The sequence below is a fragment of the Cataglyphis hispanica genome, chromosome 16 (genome assembly GCF_021464435.1).
Source record: "Cataglyphis hispanica isolate Lineage 1 chromosome 16, ULB_Chis1_1.0, whole genome shotgun sequence".
Taxonomy (NCBI): domain Eukaryota; kingdom Metazoa; phylum Arthropoda; class Insecta; order Hymenoptera; family Formicidae; genus Cataglyphis; species Cataglyphis hispanica.
In genome coordinates, this window is record NC_065969.1 from 5,318,840 (window position 1) to 5,341,760 (window position 22,921).

Below are 22,921 nucleotides of genomic sequence, written 5' to 3' on the forward strand. Positions count from 1 at the left end.
TCTTTGTAGATGATAGCAAGAAAGCGGAAACGTGGCAACAAAGTGCTCACAATATTACGATTTGCATTACGAGAGCAATTCAACACTAATTGCGAAGTCAACAGAAATAAACACCGACGGATATTGGATTAATTAAGCCCGGGAGAATTAGGATGTAATTGCGGTCGCGGGTTGTCGATTTTCTCTCGTCTCTGTACATCTGTATTAACAACACAATATCTGGATGAGTGCAAAATGTCTGCCTGACCGTGTCCTTTTGTACGATCTTAAAAAATCCAATATTCTAGGAAGATGAGATAACTGTGCACAGAGCCTGAAGATCGTCTTATGTACAAAATCATGAAAGACAATTTTCGTAATCCTTTGCTTTGTCATCTCGATGGGAATAAACTGTTGTACTGGAAGAATTTATAAATGTTCAATAAAAATCTTTCAACAGATTTTCATCAAAACTTCCAAGATTTTGTTGGTATACTTGACTCTTTGTGATAAAAGCAAAAAATCTACTTATTTAAAAATTTTTAACACTATTCTTAATCAGATATTTTTTTCTCGTCGACTAATATAATTTAATCAATTTTAAATAATCTTTTTTATAGTCTAATTCAAATCTCAAAATTATTGTTTTGTTATTTTAGCTTCCACAAATCATTATACATTTCATGCATCCAATAGATTTACTAAATGTCTAAATTTTATTACAAGAGCGAAAGGAGGAGGATTAAGAGTGAGATACAGCGCTAATTTTCAGTTGTTTGATAAGGAAGAGAGAAATATCCGTCTGCGGAAAATCTTTGATTGATATGGGAATCGCGATTAGCACCCTCTGGATAAAATTTAGCACACGCAACATTTTCGCAAGGTCTTTCGAGGGATACGATCCATAGGAAACCTCATCTCGCCTGGACCTAGCCGGATTCGGCTTGATGGATTACGGTTGTAACATGTAATGGTAGTTATTATGGCGAAAAATGTGAGTCCCCGTATATATGTAAGATGTTTAGCAAATTGCATACGCATAAAGATAAGAGATACAAATATCAGCAAAAATATTTTCCGTTCTTTTTTATATCGTACAATTTTTTAAACTTAAATATAATTATTTGGAAGAAATCATGTGTGGAGGAAAGTGCAAAAGTAAGTTGAAAATAAAGTATTTCTTTTAATTGAAAAATACAATTCTTTCTAAGAAGAAGGACAGATAAAAGAAATGATTAAAAGAAATACTACATGTTCTCTTATATAACTTATTGGAGAAAAGATTAGACAACTGATCTAAGAAAACGACAGTACGTACGGATTCTAGAAAATCGAAAATGAAACGTTTGATACTTGAAGCGAAAATCGAAGCATTGCCTTACATGAAGCATCAAGATTTTAGCTTTTGGAAAGAGAAATGTCTTCTTGATAAAGAATCCAGGTAAAGATTTTAATATTTGAAACCGATAACATCGAATATTTTTTGTATGGGAAAAAAAAAAAAATGCTTTAGATACATTTGAAATAAAAAGAAAACCTTCAATATTTTCTTCTATAAAATATTTGAAAGTGGAAAATATATATACGCGACTCGCACAATTTATGCTTAATAAAAGTTGAATGGATTTTAACTGCTTCTGGTAGCAAAATGCAATTTGTATGTTAAGTGAAAATTATAAGAGCTTATTTTCGAATTTCGTTATAATCTAGTGTTCACTCTAGATTAACTTTAATGATGTTTATTCTTTGTCGGAAAAGTGTAACCACCTCTCGCATAGCTCGCAGCACAATTTATATAGTTCGTGGATCACGTTGCTGTCAGAACTCCCGCAACATCGTTAACTCGTATCCTCGAAGAGGGATTCTCTCTCTTCTGAATTTGCTGTATATACTATAACTCGATAATGTCGTTATAATTCTGGGAAATTGTTGCAGTATTCGATATTGCCATTGCAACAAATATATGTTGAGTTTATTTTATCACACTTAATTATGAAATTAGATCGCGTAAGAAGAGGAGAAGTAACGCGATCTTTGTTTATGCTTCTCACAATTTCTCTATGGAGACTTTTACGACAAACAATGTCTGTTTTATAAAAATGTTATTTAAACGTATTTCCGAAATAATATTTAATTGCAAAAAAAGTAAGTCTCTCTACATAACAGTTATATCTTCTTAAAATTATATCTCATCAATCTTATCTCATTAAAAGTTTCCGTTTCACGGTAGCAGTATTAATGTTTTAAGCGGATTTAATAAATATTCGCGATATAATCATTTTAATGTTATCAAAGATCACATCAACACTTTGCGCGTATGTCGCCGAGCGAGGCAAAAAGAAATCGAGTTCGAATTTCATTACCTCTTATTTCGTAGTTGCATTTCGCGCCTCGATAAATATTACTACCTTTAATCGACGTCGTATAAAATATGAAAATACTCGCGATCATATCTGGAGCATGGAAAATATATTTATTCATCTCCCGTGCGTGTATGAAGTTTCATCCACAGGGGTGTTAATTTAAAGTCGCACGGTAACTACCCTCGGTGTCCGTCTATGCGCTCGCCTAGTTGCAATTTTAATATCCCCTCTGAGCGCGATGCTTGGACAGTATGTGTTCTCTCTTCGTTTGAAGGGGAGCCACGTCTCGAATTAGACAGTCGACCTCGTATCGGACCACATTTGCATAACGCGTGACCAGAAATTATGCGCAGCGTTTGTTACGCAACGGGCAACGCGATTAAGGGTTAAAGGCAAAAAAAAAAAAAAACAGGAAGAGCCTTTTGCTTTACTCGGTTGAAAAAATAATCGGAGAAGATCAGCGCAGGATCGCGCACTAATACGCGAAATAACGTGCAACAAAGTTCCGCGATTCCCCTCTCAATTTCCGAGAAAGGTCATTCATTTCGAAACGTAATACAGCTGATGTAGGGAATTATTCAGTCATCCGTAAACCACGTGTTTTTTCCCCGAGGTCGACCGATCGATTTAGACACGGATTTAATCTATTGAAAGACGTGGAAGTGAAATTTAATCCACGATACACTCGAGATTTATTATTTATATTACACTGGATAAACACGATTAAATGTATGACTACGTTCTTCCTATACAAAATATTTCTAAAATATCTCTGTCAATTCTCTACTAATTGTATTAATATGAAATATCATATAAATATAGATACGTGCAGATGCTTTATCTCCTTTAATCTCGTAAAAGTCTATATGTTGCATTTGATATGTCAATTGCTCGGGACTATTCCGTCGTATCTTTATTAATTGTCTTTAGAGTAGAAATCAAGCGTTTGTGATTATATTTAACATATAATAGAGGTAGAGAAATAGGACTTGTTGTTGTTGTTATTGTTGTGTAAACCACCTTTCCTTTTCGCCCGAGAACTAATAGAGATTTATAAAACGTTGTTTACATTTGCAAGCGTGCATGCAACCGGAAGACGGAGTTATCATTCGCGTCGGTGAACAAACGGCCACCAATGTATTTTCGGTTTTGGCTGCGAGCCGAACCGCTTCGTGATAAAAGGAATTCCGACAGCCAGCTAACCAGTAATAGCTGACTTAAGAGAACGTCCGGGGAAAACGTAACGCGAAGTTAAATCTCATAACGAACTCGCGCAAGCGAGTCACATCAGCTGACGTGAATGTATGTTACGGAGCCAACTCTTATTCCCAATGTTGCAGGAGACGTTGTGCTTGCTCGTCAGAGATTGAAATCCCCTATGACGTGCGAAAGCTTTCTACGTGCGATTCCATCATAATGCAAAAATTCGCGCAAAAGTTCAAACTCTAGCTTTGAATGTAGCGTGCATTATACTGGACTTTCCTCTATTATAATCTTGTTATTGTAGCTCCCATCATATTAAATTTAGGTTCCCTTTTAGATTTCTCATCTTTCATTTTTTTTCTATTGAAGTCCACGCGAGCGTTTTTTTAATTTGTAATAGAGAACATAGTATAGGAGAAAAGTCTAAGATTATACTATTTATTATATTATATAAAAAAAGTTACAATTTTTCTTTTTCCTTGATTTTTATCATAAAATTTGGTTTTCCTGTGTCAAGGTTTATTTCTATTTGTGTTGAATATCGAACGGGGTCAAACACGATCAATGATAAGAAATTTCCTTCGCATTCGAAAAGGTAGAAATATTGCATTAAAAATATCGCGATGCATTGTATAGGGTGTCAAAACCACCGGATGTTCTTTTAATAGGAGATTTTCTAGCCAATTTGAAAACAATTTTTTCTTATCGTTAGCGAATATGTCGAGGCATCAATATATAATTTTCGAGTTATAATCGATTGAAAAAAGAAAAAAACTTTTACAAATCAAACTTTGTGAAGTTCATAGAGATAACAAAACTATATTTTTCAATTAATTTTAAATGGAATTTATTTTAATTTAAGTTGTAAGGATACTATATGACGCAGAAATTAAAAATTTGTAAGAAATAATCTTAAGTCTTTCTCAACATTTTTGCTAAGAGGAAATCCACTTCAAATTAAGTAGAGAGTTTTTTTTTTTTTTTAAATGATGATATTTGATGATATTTTGGAGCATTTTATAGAGGAAATATTAAATTCGGAATACTCTTTAATTATATACCCCTTAATTTAGATATAAAAATTCGAGCATATTGTAGCAATATATAGAGAACGCGGATAAAAAAAAATGCAACTTTATGTGTCACGTAGTAGACAGACACATGTATCACATGTATAGTCATTTGCACGCACCGAAAAAATCCGTAACTGCGGGAGCATGATGCTTAGTATATTTTTTAAATCTCCTGCTGTTTGTGTCGACCATATACATATATTAGAGATAAATTGTACATGTTTTAACGAAGCCCAGTGCAGAAGCAATTCGAATATCTGATTTTTATTAACATTATCTTGTTACGAAAATTTTTGGCATTAATTATTGATATAAATCTGCAAGCTTTTAGAGAGAAAATTAATGTATGCGATTTATTTATATAATGCAAAATCTTATTTTCCCAAATCGTACGCTTTTCTCTCGTTTTAAATAAATATGGATTAGAGAATATTTTGTATCAAATAGAAATTAAGTAATTAATTTGTACCGTTTTATACTAATTATATATTAATTATAATATATAATTAATTTGCTGAAAAATAAATAATTCGCTAAAATCGAATATCTAATTGATTAATTTTGTTTGCACTATCGAGAGATTGTTCTTATCTACGTAAAGAAAATGTATCTAAATTTTTAATTTTATGTCGATCCCATAACTTTTACGTCTGATATAAATAATGTAATTATTCTTGAGTGTGATAAGTGGAGGAAAATCAGCGAGACGATTGCTGAGGTCAAGAGAGAAGGATATAATATATTATTAATATATATATATATATATATATATATATATATATATATATATATATATATTTTTTTTTTTCCACGTCGAAGAAATCTCATTCTCGTCTGAAAGGTCTTTATCGACCATTCTGACGTCGCAAAAAAGGCGAGAGGGAAAAACCGCGAGAGGCTTTTCAGAGCGCGAACGCAGCTTTGTTTCACTCTTACCGTTCGGAAGCAAAAAATCACAAAGGAAAAGGAGATAGATGCTTTTTCTTTTCTCTTCTTCGGTTTTCACAAAGAATTCATGGTGCATCTCCTGAATGCAGATTCAATTATGCCAATTTTGTGATCCCACGGATATCTGCCGTCAAATCATATCGTAAAACTTTCAACCTGTAAAGATAATGCGTTTTATTAATTATTATTTTATTTATCATTTCCATTTCTTATTTAATGATCTATTTCTTTTATAAGAAAATAAAATTTATCAGAAAGCAAAATAAAATAATATCGAATGATGACTAACAGTTTTCAATTATTATGTCGCTATTTCTTTGTTAGAGATACGCATATCACGAACATGCTTTCCGGACTTTTTATTCGACGTAAGAGTGAAATGCCGTTGTACCAGGAAACGTGTATTTTATCATCTCTAAACCGTATAGTAGATCTTAAAAAAGACGTGACGACACGGAAGAAACTGATAGTGAAATTCGAAGTATTTTTTCTCAAGACTGAATCTTGTGATACTCTATACTATATCTTAAAAACTTACGTGAACTTTCATATTCACTTAAAGCAGAAAATGGGCATCAGCAATAAATTTCGGGTCATTTGACTTAACTGTTTAAAGATACTTGCGTGTAAGAGATAGCACGAGAGAAGAGTAGAGAAAAAAGACCATAAGCTACAGACAGTTATTTTATTGATTTAATTTTAATATACCGTGTCTATGAAGTTTAAGGAAATTGAGAATTTTTTTTATTATATTCTTTCGTGTAGTATAAAATATTTTTCTGACAATATTAAAGTAATATTTTAATATTTTTAACAACATTTTTTCCGCTTATTTTCAAAATTATATTGATATCTATAAGAATAAAAATACTTGCGAATGGATAGTTGGCATATTTTTTTTTTTTTAGAATAGTGTTATCTTTTTGAAATGGCATTATATCTTTGGAAAGTACTATAATATTGCTAAAGTAGTTGGATAATTTTGAAGTTTCTATTTGTTTTTCCTTATTTTGTAGACTTGACAGACGTCTGTCGCGAGCAATTTTCTAAATTCACATTTTGAATTTCCATCAATCACTGATTTCAAACCGCGGTTGACACGTTGACACTAAGGTGGCGATTTTTCTCAGGATATTGGTCTATTCTTTCTCGGCCCATCAATCACGATTTCGCGATTAATACTGACGCAGCGGTTTTGCTGTTCAGATGTTGAAACAACTGTTTCTCCCGTCCAAGTATTACGATCGTCGTTTTTTGAACCTTGAATCCTACTCTTATTGTTCTCGTATTATTATCGAATTGAAATATGTGTGGAATTCTATCGCCGAATTTAAAAGTTGCTGGAAATTTTAAAAAGACGTCTCATCACATACTCTTTATTCCTTTCTTTTATATAAAGAAGATTAGAATGGAATATACATGTAGTAAATAAAAAAAAAATAAATCGATATTTTAAAATGTCATAATACATCTTAGAACTTAGAACTATAAATTTTTCACAGTCTCTTATTTTTTATTTGCGAATTATAACAGATTTATACACCTAAATTTAAAAAAATGACATAAATGATTAGAAACGGACAAGTATAAAAAAATTCTCATAAAAGTCATTGTGATGAATGTATGAAAATTGATGCCCATGTTTATTTTTCAATTCGCCAACAATATATTTGTCAGGCAAAATGTTACTCGTCCGCATACATTATAACACGGGAACCAAGCTCTTGGCTTATATAAATTATTCAAGATCCTCTTCCTGACATCTCGCGGCAAACTAAAATCGCGTTAGTCCATCCATTGAGCAAAGTTTAGAGTCGGGCAGACAAAAAGAGTTATTTGCATAGACATTTGAAACTGACAGATTCTCGAGAGAGCCCCTGTGCGGGACTTTGAAGATATGAAAAAAAAAAAATTGAGAGCGAAAATTTATTATTTTTATTGCTTCAAGCAACTTTATATGGAGTGTTAATTTTTATCAGCAATCTACGTTGACTGATTTTGCTTGTAATATAAAATGTATATTTATTTTTACGCGACTCGTGTTGAAATAAAACGCAAAATCGCATTTTTCGTCTTCATGTCACCACGTTGAAGCAAGGGCGCGATATCAGCCCGTAGGGTAAACGACCCTCAATTTATAATTTTGGAGAACTCTGTGGTAAGAGAGATTCTCGCGATGAAGAATCTTTTTGTCATCCCGAAAACCCGGCCCCGTCACTCGGCCATGACAAATTTTTCTCCCATGCGAAAGACGGAGAGCGCCGTCCCCGATAAATTGTTTATACAGGATGAAATTCCGCATCGCAGCGCGTCGCGTCGAGGAGGGAAGATTTACGGGCGGGCGTAGTTATCGGGATGTGAAGTGTACCGGAAGTGCATCGTGTGCGCCGGGACAAATCATCTCTCTTATCCCGAGCCACCCCTCATTTTGAGCCCACGTGTCATTGGAAGGCGTGCGCTATGAATTATTTACTTTATATCCGACGCTCTCTTATGATGCGCGATGCATCAAATAGTTTACAATTTTGCGACGAGAGAGAAATATGTCGCATTCTAAAATTTTGTCGCGCGAATTCAGTTCGTTATTATTTCTATGGTATTTCGGTTTATTGTTGTGTTCAAAAACTATCTGTCATTCGTTTTTGAAAATTGAATCGGTTTTTCTTTAACGATATGTTTATAAAACACTATCTTTAATTTAATTTTTTTAAATCTTTATCAATTTTTATCAATTAAAATAAATAGCTAACTTAAACTAACTATATCTTAAAGCGACATATACTTTTCACTAATTTGCATGACATTGGAATGCACAAGATACTGGCAATTTCCGTCGAGTTGCAATTAAGACGTTTTCACTTTATCCTTCCTCTGTCAACACGAGCGGCATCATTTGCGTGATATGATAATTACCATTGGCGTGTGCAATTAAATACTCTACCTCGCGTAATTTGCCGCAATGTCAGCGTTTTTTTGCGAATGCAAAAATAGTCATAATTTCAGTTCGCATTGTGCCGAGTCAGGTGCAACGATATGTGCATACACACGAGAAATAGATGGGAAAAAGAAAAAAGACAAGAGGAGGGTGGGAGGGGGAGGGGAAAGGGAAGGTTAAAGTGTGTTATACGCGAGGATGGTTGTAGTACGTATACGCCTGTATGTGTGTCTGTGCGTATGTGTGCGTGGCCACTTTACGTCACGGAAAACGGCGGATCGCGCACACGTGTCGACGTTACTCCGCCCTGCGTATATGCAAACTACTCACCCCGGCTAATGCATACGTAACACGGCTACTCCACGGGGGTTACTCCAACAATGGCGTCTTATTACGAGACGAATTACATCTCATAATCGTGGCAATTCCCCCCCCTCCCTCCCCCCCGCTCGCCCGCTCGCTTATTCCTTTACGGGTTGCTGACTTCCAGGGCGAAATCGCCCTGGCGGCTTTCACTTTTAATCTCGGGCGGGGTACCGCTTTGCAGTTCGATCTATCGCCGTGCACTCGAACGATCGGAGATAGAACATTTCCATTCTTGTTTAATTTGTCCGTTTGTTAAACGTTCGATTTTTTTTGTATTAAATTTATACGATACGTTGCAGCTAAAACAAAATTAACAAGGCTCGCGAAACTAGCGAGCATATTAGATTCTTATGCAGTTCATCGAGTTTCGAGTTTATTGATTGTGTAATATATTTGGAATTTTGCGCTCAAAGCGATGACCACCATGATAACGTTTTGACTGAATAGAAAAAGTGAAATTTTTGCAATACACGACGGATAAAAGTGCGAATCATACAGATCGTTTAAAGGTAACACTGGGAGCCTGTCGATGTTGAGAAAAATTTTTGTTTCTTTAAAACTTTGTTCACACGAGTCTGCGCACAAAAAACTGTCGTCCATCATAAGACATCTTCCTTTCTAGTGGGATAAAAAACTGTCGGGACGTTACGTATCATTTATCACGTGACAAATTTCAACATGGATTTATGGAATATTGATCGATAAGCGGTTTGAGTGTGCAAATGACTGTAGCCGTGTTATACATTACTATCGCCAGATATAAATTCATTAATCATCGATGAAATAGCCCACTTATATGGAATCAATTCCCAGCAACGTATATACGAGATGTGAAGAGCTTTAAAATTGTAAATTTATTCGCCACGTACTGAAGATAATTACGTGCCAGCTAATTAAATCCGACTTTGCTATCTCGACATTCCTCAGTTGATTTATCGAACTCAATTTCCGTCATGAACTTTTTTCCTCATATAGATTCTATGGCGGCAAGTTTCCGCGAGTTCTCCTTTTGTATTTGGACAAACAGATATCGCAAATTCAATTTACGAGGACTAACGATAGCATTGAGTTGAAAACTACCGAAAGAGAGAACGTGATGGTAACGATGTTTGCCAATGTAAAGTTTTCTCCGTGAATATATTTGTGACTTGCTCCGGTGAGATTGTGATCCATAAACGCAGTCGCTTCATTCATTTCATTATAAGATATAAGGTATTTCTAGAAAATATTGGCTATATTTAATTTTGCACGTTTGCAAAATTAAGATTAATTAAAATTATTTTAAGTTTCCGAAATCCTTTTATTATTTAATTTTTGTAAATGTTTTAATATCGTCAAATAATTACGTATACATTATCGTCGAAATTCCCCCTTGAGAAGATGTTTTCGCGACCGCTTGAAACGATTTCTATTCGCAATCAGTGTCTCTCGACGGCAATAAGACGGGGCGAATGCCACGTGTACGGCGTCGCAAGCACCCTCTTAGCAACCGCCACAATGGCGTTGTGTTAAACAGATGCGTGAGTTGTATTACGCGCGACACAATAACCGGCAGACACACTTCTGGCTCCCTTGAATAACGCTGCTCTCCACCCCCCTCCCCCTCCCCCGAATGCGATATGCGAATGCACGAACGGTGCTCGCGATGCACTCGCCCGGACGTGCCGAGGAATGAGCCCCGTTCTCCGCTCGTGCGGAAAATACGATCGGCGCGATGGAGAATTTCTCGGTTATCTAGCGACAAGAGAAATACCGACTCGTATAAATTCCGCGCGCGAGAGAAAGCAAGTTCCCGAAATACTCGCTTTTAAGATATATATATATATGTATATATATATATATATATATATATATATATATATATATATATATGTCGTTCCTTAATCGGAAGAATAAACTTTACGCTTCGCCGTAGAGCCAAGTAAATCCGATTGAAGCTTTTGAATACACATTTTGAAGGAAGGTGGCTGCAATGTAATGAGATCACGCCTTTTAGCGTACAAAAATTTATTGTTTCCGTGTAGGGTTTATATATATTTTTTTTAAACGATTTTTACCATCAGATAAATCAATATTTTATATGTCGCATTCGTCTAATATTAATTATTTAAAAAAATAATAAGTAAGATCTTCTTTCAAGATATAATCTAGTTTATTTTACGTGCGCGGAAATTCTGCCTGATGTGCGAACAAAGACAAGCGCGGCGGATGGTCTACGTTATTTTTTTATAGGCAAGTCTCGCAACTGAAGTTATTTAATTTTTCTTGAAATGGCGCTTGCTTTGCGCTGCTTTCCGAGTTTCCGAACATTCCTCCTTTACAGTCACAAAGCATCTGTGCGATACGGCGGCAAAGCCCCGCTTATGTTTATGGATATCGGTATGCTGGCGCGACCATGTTGCCCGTCGACAGAATATCGTTAGGTTGACGTTGATTTCGCCTTTCCGCTCGGTTTGCCATTGAACGATCTATCGGACTTTACGAGAATTGCCGGAGCGCAACCCTCTATTCTCTCTCTCTCTCTCTCTCTCTCTCTCTCTCTCTCTCACTCTGTTAAGCTCTCTTTCTCTCGCGAACACGTCGAAGACCGTTCATCGTCGTTATCACTTGACGTTTACCTTTTAGGATATCGCCTTTAATACGCATTGCATGAGATTTGGTCTTGGGTTTTGTACTGCATATCGCAGAATGGTAGATAAATAGCAATCGACAATATTATGGGTAGTAAAATAAAATTGAATGACGTTACGCACAAAAATGAGTATTAATTCACAAAAATTTTATTTTGAGAGAAAGTGTAAAGCTCATAACAATTCTTCTTCTTATAATAAAAAGATATAATGAAACCTTAATGGTTATATATTATATAGCTGTAATTTGCTTCAGAAAATTGCATTCCACACGCCAATTACATTTCTGACAAAGGGAATTTATATGCAAGATAATAATTTTATTGGTGTGCATTTAATTCAAATGCAAATTATTACAAAATTTTGTAAGCTTATTGTGAAGCCGTTGCTGCTAGGAATTTATAGCATCATGAAATATTTCACATTTCAGAATGTGTCTTGCCTTTCTGAAACTTGCTAGAAAAAATTTAATAACAGTATATAAAGATTAGCATTGAAATTAAAAGATGTGAAATGTTTTTTGCGTTACTCTGAATCACAAATTTAAATATTATAAATTATAGATGTGTATGCATAATTGTACATGTTGTATCCATTTTTTTTTTTTCAAAAAAATTTTTTGAAAAAGAATGGATACAACATACGTACAATTATGCATTTTTTGAAAAAAAAAAAAAAAAATGGAAAAAATTCCACTTTCAATTCGCGTCTCTAAATATAATATTTTATATTATATTATTGGAAATTTGACCAGCGTCGCGATGTATCATGGGAGCATTCTTTTATACGATATATCTTTTTACACGACAAAGTGTGTGATATCACACTGAATAGAATATAGAATATAGGTATAGAAATGTGGCCCCATTGTATATCTGCATTTTTATGATCGGCAACGATCGCGAGAAACGACTTCCACTCGAGTCTTTATTCGATGTGTTAATTTCGTATCTGTCCAATTTTATTTTACTGTTGAAATGTATTTATAGATCGACCTATCAAGCTCGATAACGATAATGAACGTTTCAAGACTTTTACGGATCTAAACGATCCTTATCTCGATATTTAATTTAAGTTCTTCTTGCATCGATCATTGCCCGGCCGACAATTTTTACGATTTTTATAAAAAGTTGTGTTTTGTTTCTTAATTAATCAAAATTAAATAATTAAAGATATAAAAGACACAATATATTATCAGGCGATATTAAAACTTCTCATATTACATGATTAAATGAAATAATTCAGGATAAAGAAATCTTAAATATTTTTTCTATTAGTCCGTATTTGAAAAAATGTTTTTTCTTTTTTTTTAGGATGTTAGGTACTTTTTTACACGATCTATTAATTACATTGCTTTCTGATGTATTCACGCGCGTGAGAAATAGGTTTATAATTAAAATTAAATTGTTGACCTAGTTAAACGTAACAACGCAACTCAAAATTAAAATATTCGATAAAATACAAAATTTATGATAGAAAAAAAGTTTTTCATTCCATAGTTATTTTAATTATATTTTTATATTGATTTTTCTTGAATGATATTTTTCATCAAATATGAAAGCAATTCGTGATATAGATAATACTGTATATATATATATATATATATATATATATATATATATATATATATATAATCAGACATTCTATATATTTCTATCGAATGTAACCTACTTTTATAGTGTTATATAAACGGCATTACATAAATCTGTCCCCGTCAGTGACAATAAAATAAATTTTAAATATATATATATAAAATGTATATATATTGCAAAAAGTTCCAATATTTATCTATATGCCTACGAAAACAATAAAAACAAAATGTTTTGTCCCACAAAACTAAAAATACACTCATTTCGGAAATAAATTTATTTTTGACATCTATGCAGCTTTTATTTAATCTATTTTATTTAAATCAGAAAAAACGGCAATTAATGAAATTTATTTGATGACAATGATCGAAAAAGATTGCTTCTTAATAGAGGATAAAGTAGTATCGTAACGAATTAGGCATATAATTTGCAAAATATAAATTAACAAATGATACGATAACGATAGCATCGAAAAGTGTCGGTGTACTTTAGATATATATCCACTTCAGTACCCCATTTTACTTTTCTATGATAATGATTACGAGCTTGTGTAAAGCGAGCCGACAATGAGAGAGCAAATAATGTTATACGTTGTTATTTGTTCCCGAGTCTGCGTGTCGCAGAAACTCGATGGGTTGAGGCTCGTTTAAAGGGAGTATTTAAACGCTTATCGTAAGAGACGAGCTTACCTTCGTCGAATGCTTCTCCTCGTGTGAAATGCCGACCGATATATTCGATCTGCAATGTGTTTGGAGGCCTAATAGGCGCAGGTGCAATCGTGTTAGTCCGAACAATATAAAAATCTTTTGCCTATCTTCTTCGTATAAGGTACGTAATAAAGCAACATACACGATTCCGCAGTTCTACAAGAAGATAAAGATAATTGTACGATGATATGTTTTGCAAAATACGAATTCTTATTTAGAAATGTAAAACAACTAAAATATTTCAAGTTTGCTTTTGTAACTAAGTAAGCCCAGTATTTTGAAAATACATATAACTCAAATGTTTATTTCCATAGCTGAGAGAGTGTTTAGAAAAAAAAATTGGGAAATAGAGCGAAAAAAAAATAGTAGGGATTTTAAACATACGGAGTCAGTTGTCAAACAAGCGAACAGAGTGATCAGATGTCAGATCGGATAGACAGGGAATTTTAAATTTGTTCATGTGAAGAAAAAGATTCTTTTTTGGTTGGGATATTCAATTATATTAGGCTTTACATAAGCGGCAAAAAATATGTACATAATAAACTAAATTATAATCTAAATTTTTAATATTGTATAAGGGAAAATTTGTGTATATTATAAATATTATTTTTGTACATTGTGTTGGCAAAAGGAGAAATTTTCAATTATATATCCCAGCAGAATTACAGAAATAAAAATATCGAATATTGATTGAAATAATAAAAATTCAACTGTGTTTTCCAGCATAATATCTATTTGACATTCGCAACCAATGTACAACAGTTGTTGTGGTGAATAATTCCCCAAAGGTGGTGAATTGCACGATCTACAGCGTAACATTCACGCGTCATACTTTATCCTTCTGAGATACGACGCGGTGGCAAAGTTGGCGGTATCTAGTTAACCTGTTTCCGGATCTAGAGGTAAAGGAAAATAGGATGTTAACGTCAAACTCGATTAATGTCCTTAGGATTCAAGGAGAAGGAACGATGTACGAGGACTTACGTTAATGGCAGATCGTAGTTGACAGGGTCGTTTTGCATTTAAGTTAGTTTAGAGATAAATAAACTGGCAATTGTAGCAATTACGTGATTGAATCCTTCTCTCGTATGAAATCTAAATAATCTGCAAAAAATCCGATTTCAATTTATTTCACAATCAGTTTATTTTAACAATGTCCAGATCGTAATTTCTCTGTGTATTTTTTAAATGCTATAATAGAGTCTAAAAAGTTTTAATATTATTTTATCATACAATTTTGCAATTAATACATTATTTTTTTTAAATAATTATTAAAAAATAGCATTTGAGCTTGTAATATTTTCTTGTGATAATCGTCTGTGATTGTTCGCAAATGCGTAGAACGACTTTGCTTCGGATTTCTCTATACATGAGAAACAGAAGAAGAAAAAATTGTTTGTTTTATATTATTTTTATATTATTAATCGTTCTAGAAATCTTAATCCATAACGCTCAATGTGAATCGTATATAGCACACGTAAAAAGGCACATATGATTCTATTTCCATCTATTTTTCCGTCTCTTTTCAAGATCAATGATTGCCGCCACGCAAGCAATTTTACAAAATTACATAGACCAAAGCACGTACATGGTAAAGCTGTTGTTGCACTATTGTGAACATATCATCGCTTTCTTTTTCCGTATTTTTATGTATTTGATACGAAAATTTGACGCAGTATTTTAAAGAGGAGAGAGCACAAGCTCTCGTAATCGATAGAAGGCTGGGCAACCGATAACGTAAGATCAATCGATGATACACATGGAATGTTTGGAGCGAGATTAGGTTTATTAATAATAAAGTTTAGCTTTTTCTAGATAAGGATTTTAGATATTAATATCTTCATACTAATTTAAATATCGCACATTAAACTTTTTAATGTATTTCAATTTTGTATAATGTATTTCATTTAGTATTATATTTAATGTATTTCAATCTTGCAAACTTTAGTAACTTTTTTTTTTGCTCCGAATTTTATATAAAAGTTTATTTTAATGAAAGATATAAAATTTGTTTCCATTCTTATCACGTTATTTGTTATCGTTTACGTTATTTATTCCGTTTTTATCATTCCGCATAAGCTTTCGTGAATCATTTTCATTCTGTTCAGTAATTTTCATAATACATTTATGCATCTTCCTTGCACTAAAATTTAAATTGAATATTGCGGAATTCTTAAATTACCTGTGATTGATTTTTAGAATAATGAAAAAAAATTGCAATCGATTCTATGAAAGATGGAACTCTTGAGAAGGAAAATTTTTTTTAATTTCTTTTTTTATGGGAACAAAAAGCTTCCTGATAAAATGGTTTGAACAAGCGGTTCACGGTCGAATGAACCGATTGACCCTTCCACATTACCGACAATCCCGAGCTCGTCCAATTTACGGCCGCGAGACTGCTGCAAATTGCTCCTTCGCCACAGAACTTTCGCTATATAGTGCCAGAAAAGAGGAGCACATTGAAAATGCCGAATGACCACAGCTGTCGATTATTTTTTCGCGTATTTTATTTATCTATTTATTTTTTTGCGTGCAAGCAAGGAAAGGCTTCTCCTTCACAGCTGATAGTCGATGCCGCCTACGTTTCTCTAGAAATTCAGTTATATAAATGCGCATATGTGATTCAAACTGGCACAACAACGTATTATACCGTTTCGATGAACGAACGAATGAGATACTGTGTCATTCGCGAACGCAAAATTGCGAAACACATTTCGCGTTCCATTTAGGGATAATTGCGAGTACGGCGCCGGATTAGCAATAAAAGTGTGTGCTTAACACGATTATTGCATAAGCCTATATAATTGAATAAAATATTAATATGATAAATATATATATATATAAATGAATAAAATACTTTATTTCATAGAAACGGTAAAATATCGCAGAGATCGAAGGAATCTCTGCAAAAAGATGCAATCTGACATATTGAAAATTCGAAAAGTATTTTAAATCAATCTTCCTCTTTAGCGAGAATATCAGGTCACAGAATGTCATTATAAAATTAAAATCTCAGGACTCTGGGTTATATATCGAGAACGTGCCAAACATGGCAAATTGTGGACTTGGGAAAAATATAATGATGCAGTTTACGACATGAATATGACGGTACAGGATTTAGCGGCTTAAAACTATAATAATGTGGATGATGGGAACGAGGAAGAAAGAGAAAGCAAGTGTTACATTGGGGAAAGCTGTTTTAGCACAAAGCTATTATTATTATCTGGACACCGTTAAGCTCTGGCTTGGAGCAAGAGCGGCGAACAAAGGCAATGTGTAATTCGGGGCGGACTATCCATATTGGTCGACTAACTATTGTATCACTTCTCGTCTAGATATATGCAAATACAGGAATATGTTCTCCTCTCTCTCTCTCTCTCTCTCTCTCTCTTCCTCTCTTCCTTTTCCTCGATATTGCCGAGTGTTTTCAAGGCGAGTGTAGTATCGCAAGTTTGAATTGTAAGGCTACATTATTCGTAAAAGTTGTATAATTATATTATTCTCTGGCGATTGTCGTGGAATGGCTGGACCAATCTTTATTATCACGTAGCGAGATCATTTCGTGCGACATAACGTTGGCTTCGGAAACATTTCTGCAATGATAATGTAAATATCAACCAACAGCGATCGATATTTCGTTGTGGATGAAAGCTACGAATTTTATTTAACGTTTATTTGTCATTCAAACGAATATTATATTCGCTGTTTTTGCATATCCAGACAAATGTCGAAAGAAATGAACGGAAGACGAACAAGCCGTTTAGCAATTTTATTAATACGCTCGCGAAGAGAGGTGTCTTTCTTCCTTTCCAATATATTTGAATTTAAAATAAAATGAAATACGGACATGCATTTTTTCTTCCTTTCTTTCTCTCTCTCTCTCTCTCTCTCTCTCTCTCTCTCTTTTTCTATGCGCAAAACTCAGACGAATATGTAGATCGAAATGGCTGCAGCATCACTGACAACTGCAGTGCCGCGCAGATTCATATATTCATGTATATGCACGCACTTATCTCTGTATATACACACACATATATATATATATATATATATATATATATATATATATATTATGCATATTCTATACATCTACTTGTTTGTCTGATTCATGTCCACGAGTGTCGTATGAATACCGAGGGAATTCATCCGCGTATCGCTTTTCTTTCCACACATTAAACATTTCTACGTGCACGCGTAACTCTTTCAATGTACAAACGAATTGTATGTGTTTTAACGCACTCGACCTATTTATGAGAAATAAAATCTCTTTCGCACGCGCGCTAGAACGAGCGGGGGAAAAAATTGTTATTTAACTAGGCGTTTTGGAGACAAAGCTGAATATAAAATATAGACAAATTAAATGAGCGTCGAAAGTAATATAGTTTGCTATCAAAATAAATATCTTAATCTCACATTTGTAATAAATTTTCTATCAAATTTCTAGCAAATAAGGTATTTTCTCGGAAAAATACACTACATTTTCCGTCTCGGTATAGGGAGAATTAAGCCACTAAGGCTTTGAATTGGAACAGAAGGATCCAAAGCCAGATCCTAAAACGAAACGCAGGTTCTAACCGACCACAATAGTATCGAGAGACTAAATCTATTTCTAGAGCTTTAGACATAGGTTCAATTACATGTTGTCGGAGAATGCTACGGGAACAATTCTCTTATTGGGATTTATTAAAAAATAAATTAATAAATATTGATATTAATGTAGGATAATTACGAGAATTGTGATTGAGAGAAATTAGTTTATGACAAATCTATTAATTAATGAAAAAAAAAAAAAAATTATTTGTTAAAGGATGCACAATGTAACTTTTCGTTAATTAAAGTTTATTATCTCCGACAGAGAATTCACGACCGCGTTATCTTTAGCTTTGACTATAAACAACTTTCCGTTCTTTGTCATGCAATTACGCATTTTCTCTCGCACATGCACGCCGGTGAAACTACAGACCAGAATATGCGAACCATCCAACTCACAGCATTAAGTCACAACAGACTATCTGGCGAAATTAAAAATCTTTCTTTAATGAAAATGTTCGTAGCTTTGGAATTAGAACTATAGAAGTTGAAAAGCTGAAAGTCTGATAAATTAAATTTGTATAAGGAAATAAATTGTAATGTGCTTACGTTCTTTTCGTTTAATCTCAAATGGATATTATGCTTTAATAGAATTTTAAAATTTTTATTCCAAAATATTGAATTTAAAGAATTAAGAATAATGATATCCTTAAATGTCTGTAATTTTTATGCAAGAAAAGATTGTAGCTTTAAGTTAGTCTAAAGATATGTCTATTACTAACATAAGTTACATATTTACTGTACAATCATACTTTACATAATCGTATTGATTTTATGTTTTTTTCCCCTTTTCCTTATCACATAATATCTTTTGTTAAAACTGATTAAAAACACAATTACGATAGAGTATGTTAAAGTAGATTACGTTACAAATCCGTTATCCTGTTTACCACCACTTTTCCCCAATCAAGCAATCTATCATATAACTTTTACAATTTCCGATTAGCCAGTTATCAATAATTCCTGTTCGCAATCGGCCTTTGATAGCTATGAGATGAAAACAGCCGGAAACGCTAACATCCGATCACAACACACAGGTTTCGTTCTGGTTAGATATGATCTGATTTTGCCGGTTCACTTGTGACGTGTCGATCGTTGTGGAAGCTTTCCGCACGCGCATGATTGATCACGGGATGAAAAACGAGAGCATTCCGATCGAATGCCCTTTCCAACAATGATCTGATATAGTTCTCGAGTACAAGATAAGTTTTCCACATAGCAAAATAAAATATTCAAGAGATTCAAGTGAAGAATATTAATATATACTTATATATATATTAATATATAAAGTATTGATATATATTTATATATATAAATATATATCAATACTTAATACATTTTTCATTTAAAATAATAATTAAAATAATTAAGTAATTAATTAAATAATTTAAATAATTAATAATTAAAAATGTATTAAGTATTGATATATATATATATATTTATTAATATTTTTATTAAAAAATTTTGGTTTGTTGTAAAATTATAGGTGGACCGGGCGGAGAAGGAGGAAGGGCAGGGAGAGGGTGGTCTGGCGCCGTCTTGCAGCGGTGCCTCCGGTTCGAGGATGGGCCCCGGGCCCGATTCCGGCAGCAGCGCTCCCTCTTCGGTTCCCCAGTCGCTGGCTACTTCAAGGGACGACGAGGACGACGAAGACGATGAGAGCAGCGGCAGACGGTCCAATGGTCACGGAGGATCGAGGTTAGTGATTCTCGACGTGCTCCTGCATGCGATCACCCGTGTCTGATTATACCGCGATCTGTTTCACTCTCCTTTATCGCGCGATCGGATGGACAGATTGCGTGAGAGACGATTTCGCGCAAATGTTTATCATCTTTTTGCTTGTCCTCTATTATAATTTCTAATAAAAGGAGAAAAATTTCCATGTCACACAAATATTGTCACGTCATATTTTAAAAACTGTTTATCGAAAAATTAACAATTATTGTCTCTCTTATTGCTTTGAATGCCGGTTTCGATGTTTCATGTATCAATCAACGATTCAACTTTATAAACTTATTAAATGCGACTTTATTATTAAATTGTGTCTATTGAATATACTTGAAATTAAATTTTCCACGCCACGTAATCTTGTATGAGATGAGAGTTTATGCAATAAATATAATTCTGTTTAATAACATCTGCATCCTTTTTCATGAAACTGATTTATTGAAATTGATTTAATTGCATAAATAAAAAGTACATAACGAACGTCACATGGAAAATTTAATGCAATTCAAAACACAAATATTAATTATTGTATTCAGTATGTAATTAAGACTACGGAAATTTTTCTCGTGCGCTTGCTCAAGGATGACTATTTCTCATCCTCGTTCTTTGTGCAATTAATTAATTGCACGACTGATTTCAGCGCATCAAATAACCGCATCTATTTAAGTATTTAATGAAGAATGTTTCCATAATTTGAACATATTAGTGTATGTAGGAAGGATTGTTGAAATTGAAACGAGGCGCAAGTTTTTTCTATATGAATTTCGAGATAGATAACAAAGAGAAATGTGTGCCGCAGGTATATCGCTGCAAAGAAATAGGATTACAAGGGAAATTAAATAACCCCAAACCATATAAAATGGTCTCTTTTACTATTTTCCTCTATCTTTATTTAGAAAAGAGTGCCGACACCATTTTCAGTTGACAAAAGTATGTTATATTAGAGATATTTTAAACCTAAAAGATTTTTTTCTTCTTAATATAAGTCATATCATTTCAAATTCAAGATAATTCGCACGAAGTTGGAGAAGAGTTACGATTTATTATTCTTCAAAGATCTTTAAAATTCCGTTAATTGAGATAAATCGTAACGACAAAGTTTAAAAATTATATCATTATGGCGTATGTATTTTGCGATTATTTATACCTTGTACAAGCCGGAATTCTTTGAAAAATTTTATTCGATACTTTGCTTTGCTCGTGGTGAGAGTGCTTTAAATATTGTTGACGATATTGTGTATTTCCACTTATTAATTTAAAGGACATATGCTTTTTTAAACAAAAACGTAAAAATTTGCTACATATAAGATAAAGCCTTGCATGTAATATTTTATAACATAATAATATTCTCACATTTATTATTATGCATCGAAACTGCGTAAAGTGCTACATTGTAGATAAATTGCAACAAGCATTTTCATCGACGTAACGGTTTTTATCGACATAATGATATTAATGAAATGTGAAATCTCGTATATTCTCGACGAATGACGCTGTTGTGAAAAAGTGTGAGATTAATAATTTGGCTCCCTAATTGCTCTAAATCATATTCATTTCATAGTATAATATCTGGAATTATTGAACTCGCAAAATATTGTACCTCTATTTGCGACAAATTACAGCAACTTAAATCGCTTTCAGCTAATAACAGCATGTTGTCATTATTCGATTTTCGTGCAACACGTTTCGGCAACACACACGTCACATGCATCGGAAATGCGTTTTCAATACGGAAGCGCAGTAAATTTCTGACGGAACGATTCGCGATATCGTAATGGATGGGGGCTTTAATCGAGCGATGATGAATTCGTGAGTGAGAGAGCCTCTCTCACTCCCCTTTCATTTCAACATTTAAACATAGTGTTTATCTCGCCAGATATACACATACGCATACATATATATATACACATGTATGACGAATATATTAATTCTCAGTACAAAATATTTATTACATACGGCGTACACTTTACTTTACGCTAACCGAGTGCTTGTCACGAATAATGGCTTTTTACCCCTTCACATGTGCAAGCAGCACGTAATGCAATTATCCACGTGTCTGATATCTGGCAAAAGATATATGGAGAAAATATTTGTAAGATTACAATAGTGCAAACACTCATAGAAATTTGAAATTTTAATAATTTATCAAAATAAACCCAAGTTTGGAAAATTTATGATATTATTTAAATTATATTTGTTATATCTTTGACAAAAGATACATGGAGAAAATATTTGTAAGATTACAATAGTGCAAACACTCATAGAAATTTGAAATTTTAATAATTTATCAAAATAAACCCAAGTTTGGAAAATTTATGATATTATTTAAATTATATTTGTTATATCTTTGACATATATATGACATCTTATTACATAAAGATCTACAATAGTGTTGAGATTTTTAAAAGACTCGATTCTATTCGCATTGCAAAAAAAAATCAATAATACAAGAAAAAAATAAACCTCAAAATTCGCTATCTAATCGAATTTATTAATTTCCATTATATTGCAAGTCGCTAGGAAATATCATAGATATTTTGCGGTCAACATAAATGATTCTGTTAATCCAAATGGAAATTTCAATCCTTTGCGGTTTTATTCGTGCATATTGGATCTCATGTTACAATTTAACTGAATTATATATTTGTTTAAATTACTCATATACTCATGTAATATCTATAATGAAGAACGTAGATATAGATACATATACGTTTTATTTAATGATTGAAATATATGAATTATAATAAAGTATGCATGATATGCGGCTAAATTAATGATTGAACAGAATAAGCATGATATTTCCGACCGAG

At 33.2% G+C, this 22,921-nt stretch overlaps 1 protein-coding gene across 3 annotated transcripts in view; it reads left to right on the top strand.

The window, feature by feature from the left end:
- Positions 1-22,921, top strand: part of LOC126855646 (uncharacterized) — a 103,235-nt gene that overhangs the window by 40,681 nt on the left and 39,633 nt on the right. For all 3 annotated transcript variants that reach the window (XM_050603456.1, XM_050603458.1, XM_050603457.1), the window contains one exon: positions 19,870-20,081. In XM_050603456.1, the coding sequence (XP_050459413.1) occupies positions 19,870-20,081 (212 nt within the window). The remainder of the gene's footprint in view (positions 1-19,869; positions 20,082-22,921) is intronic.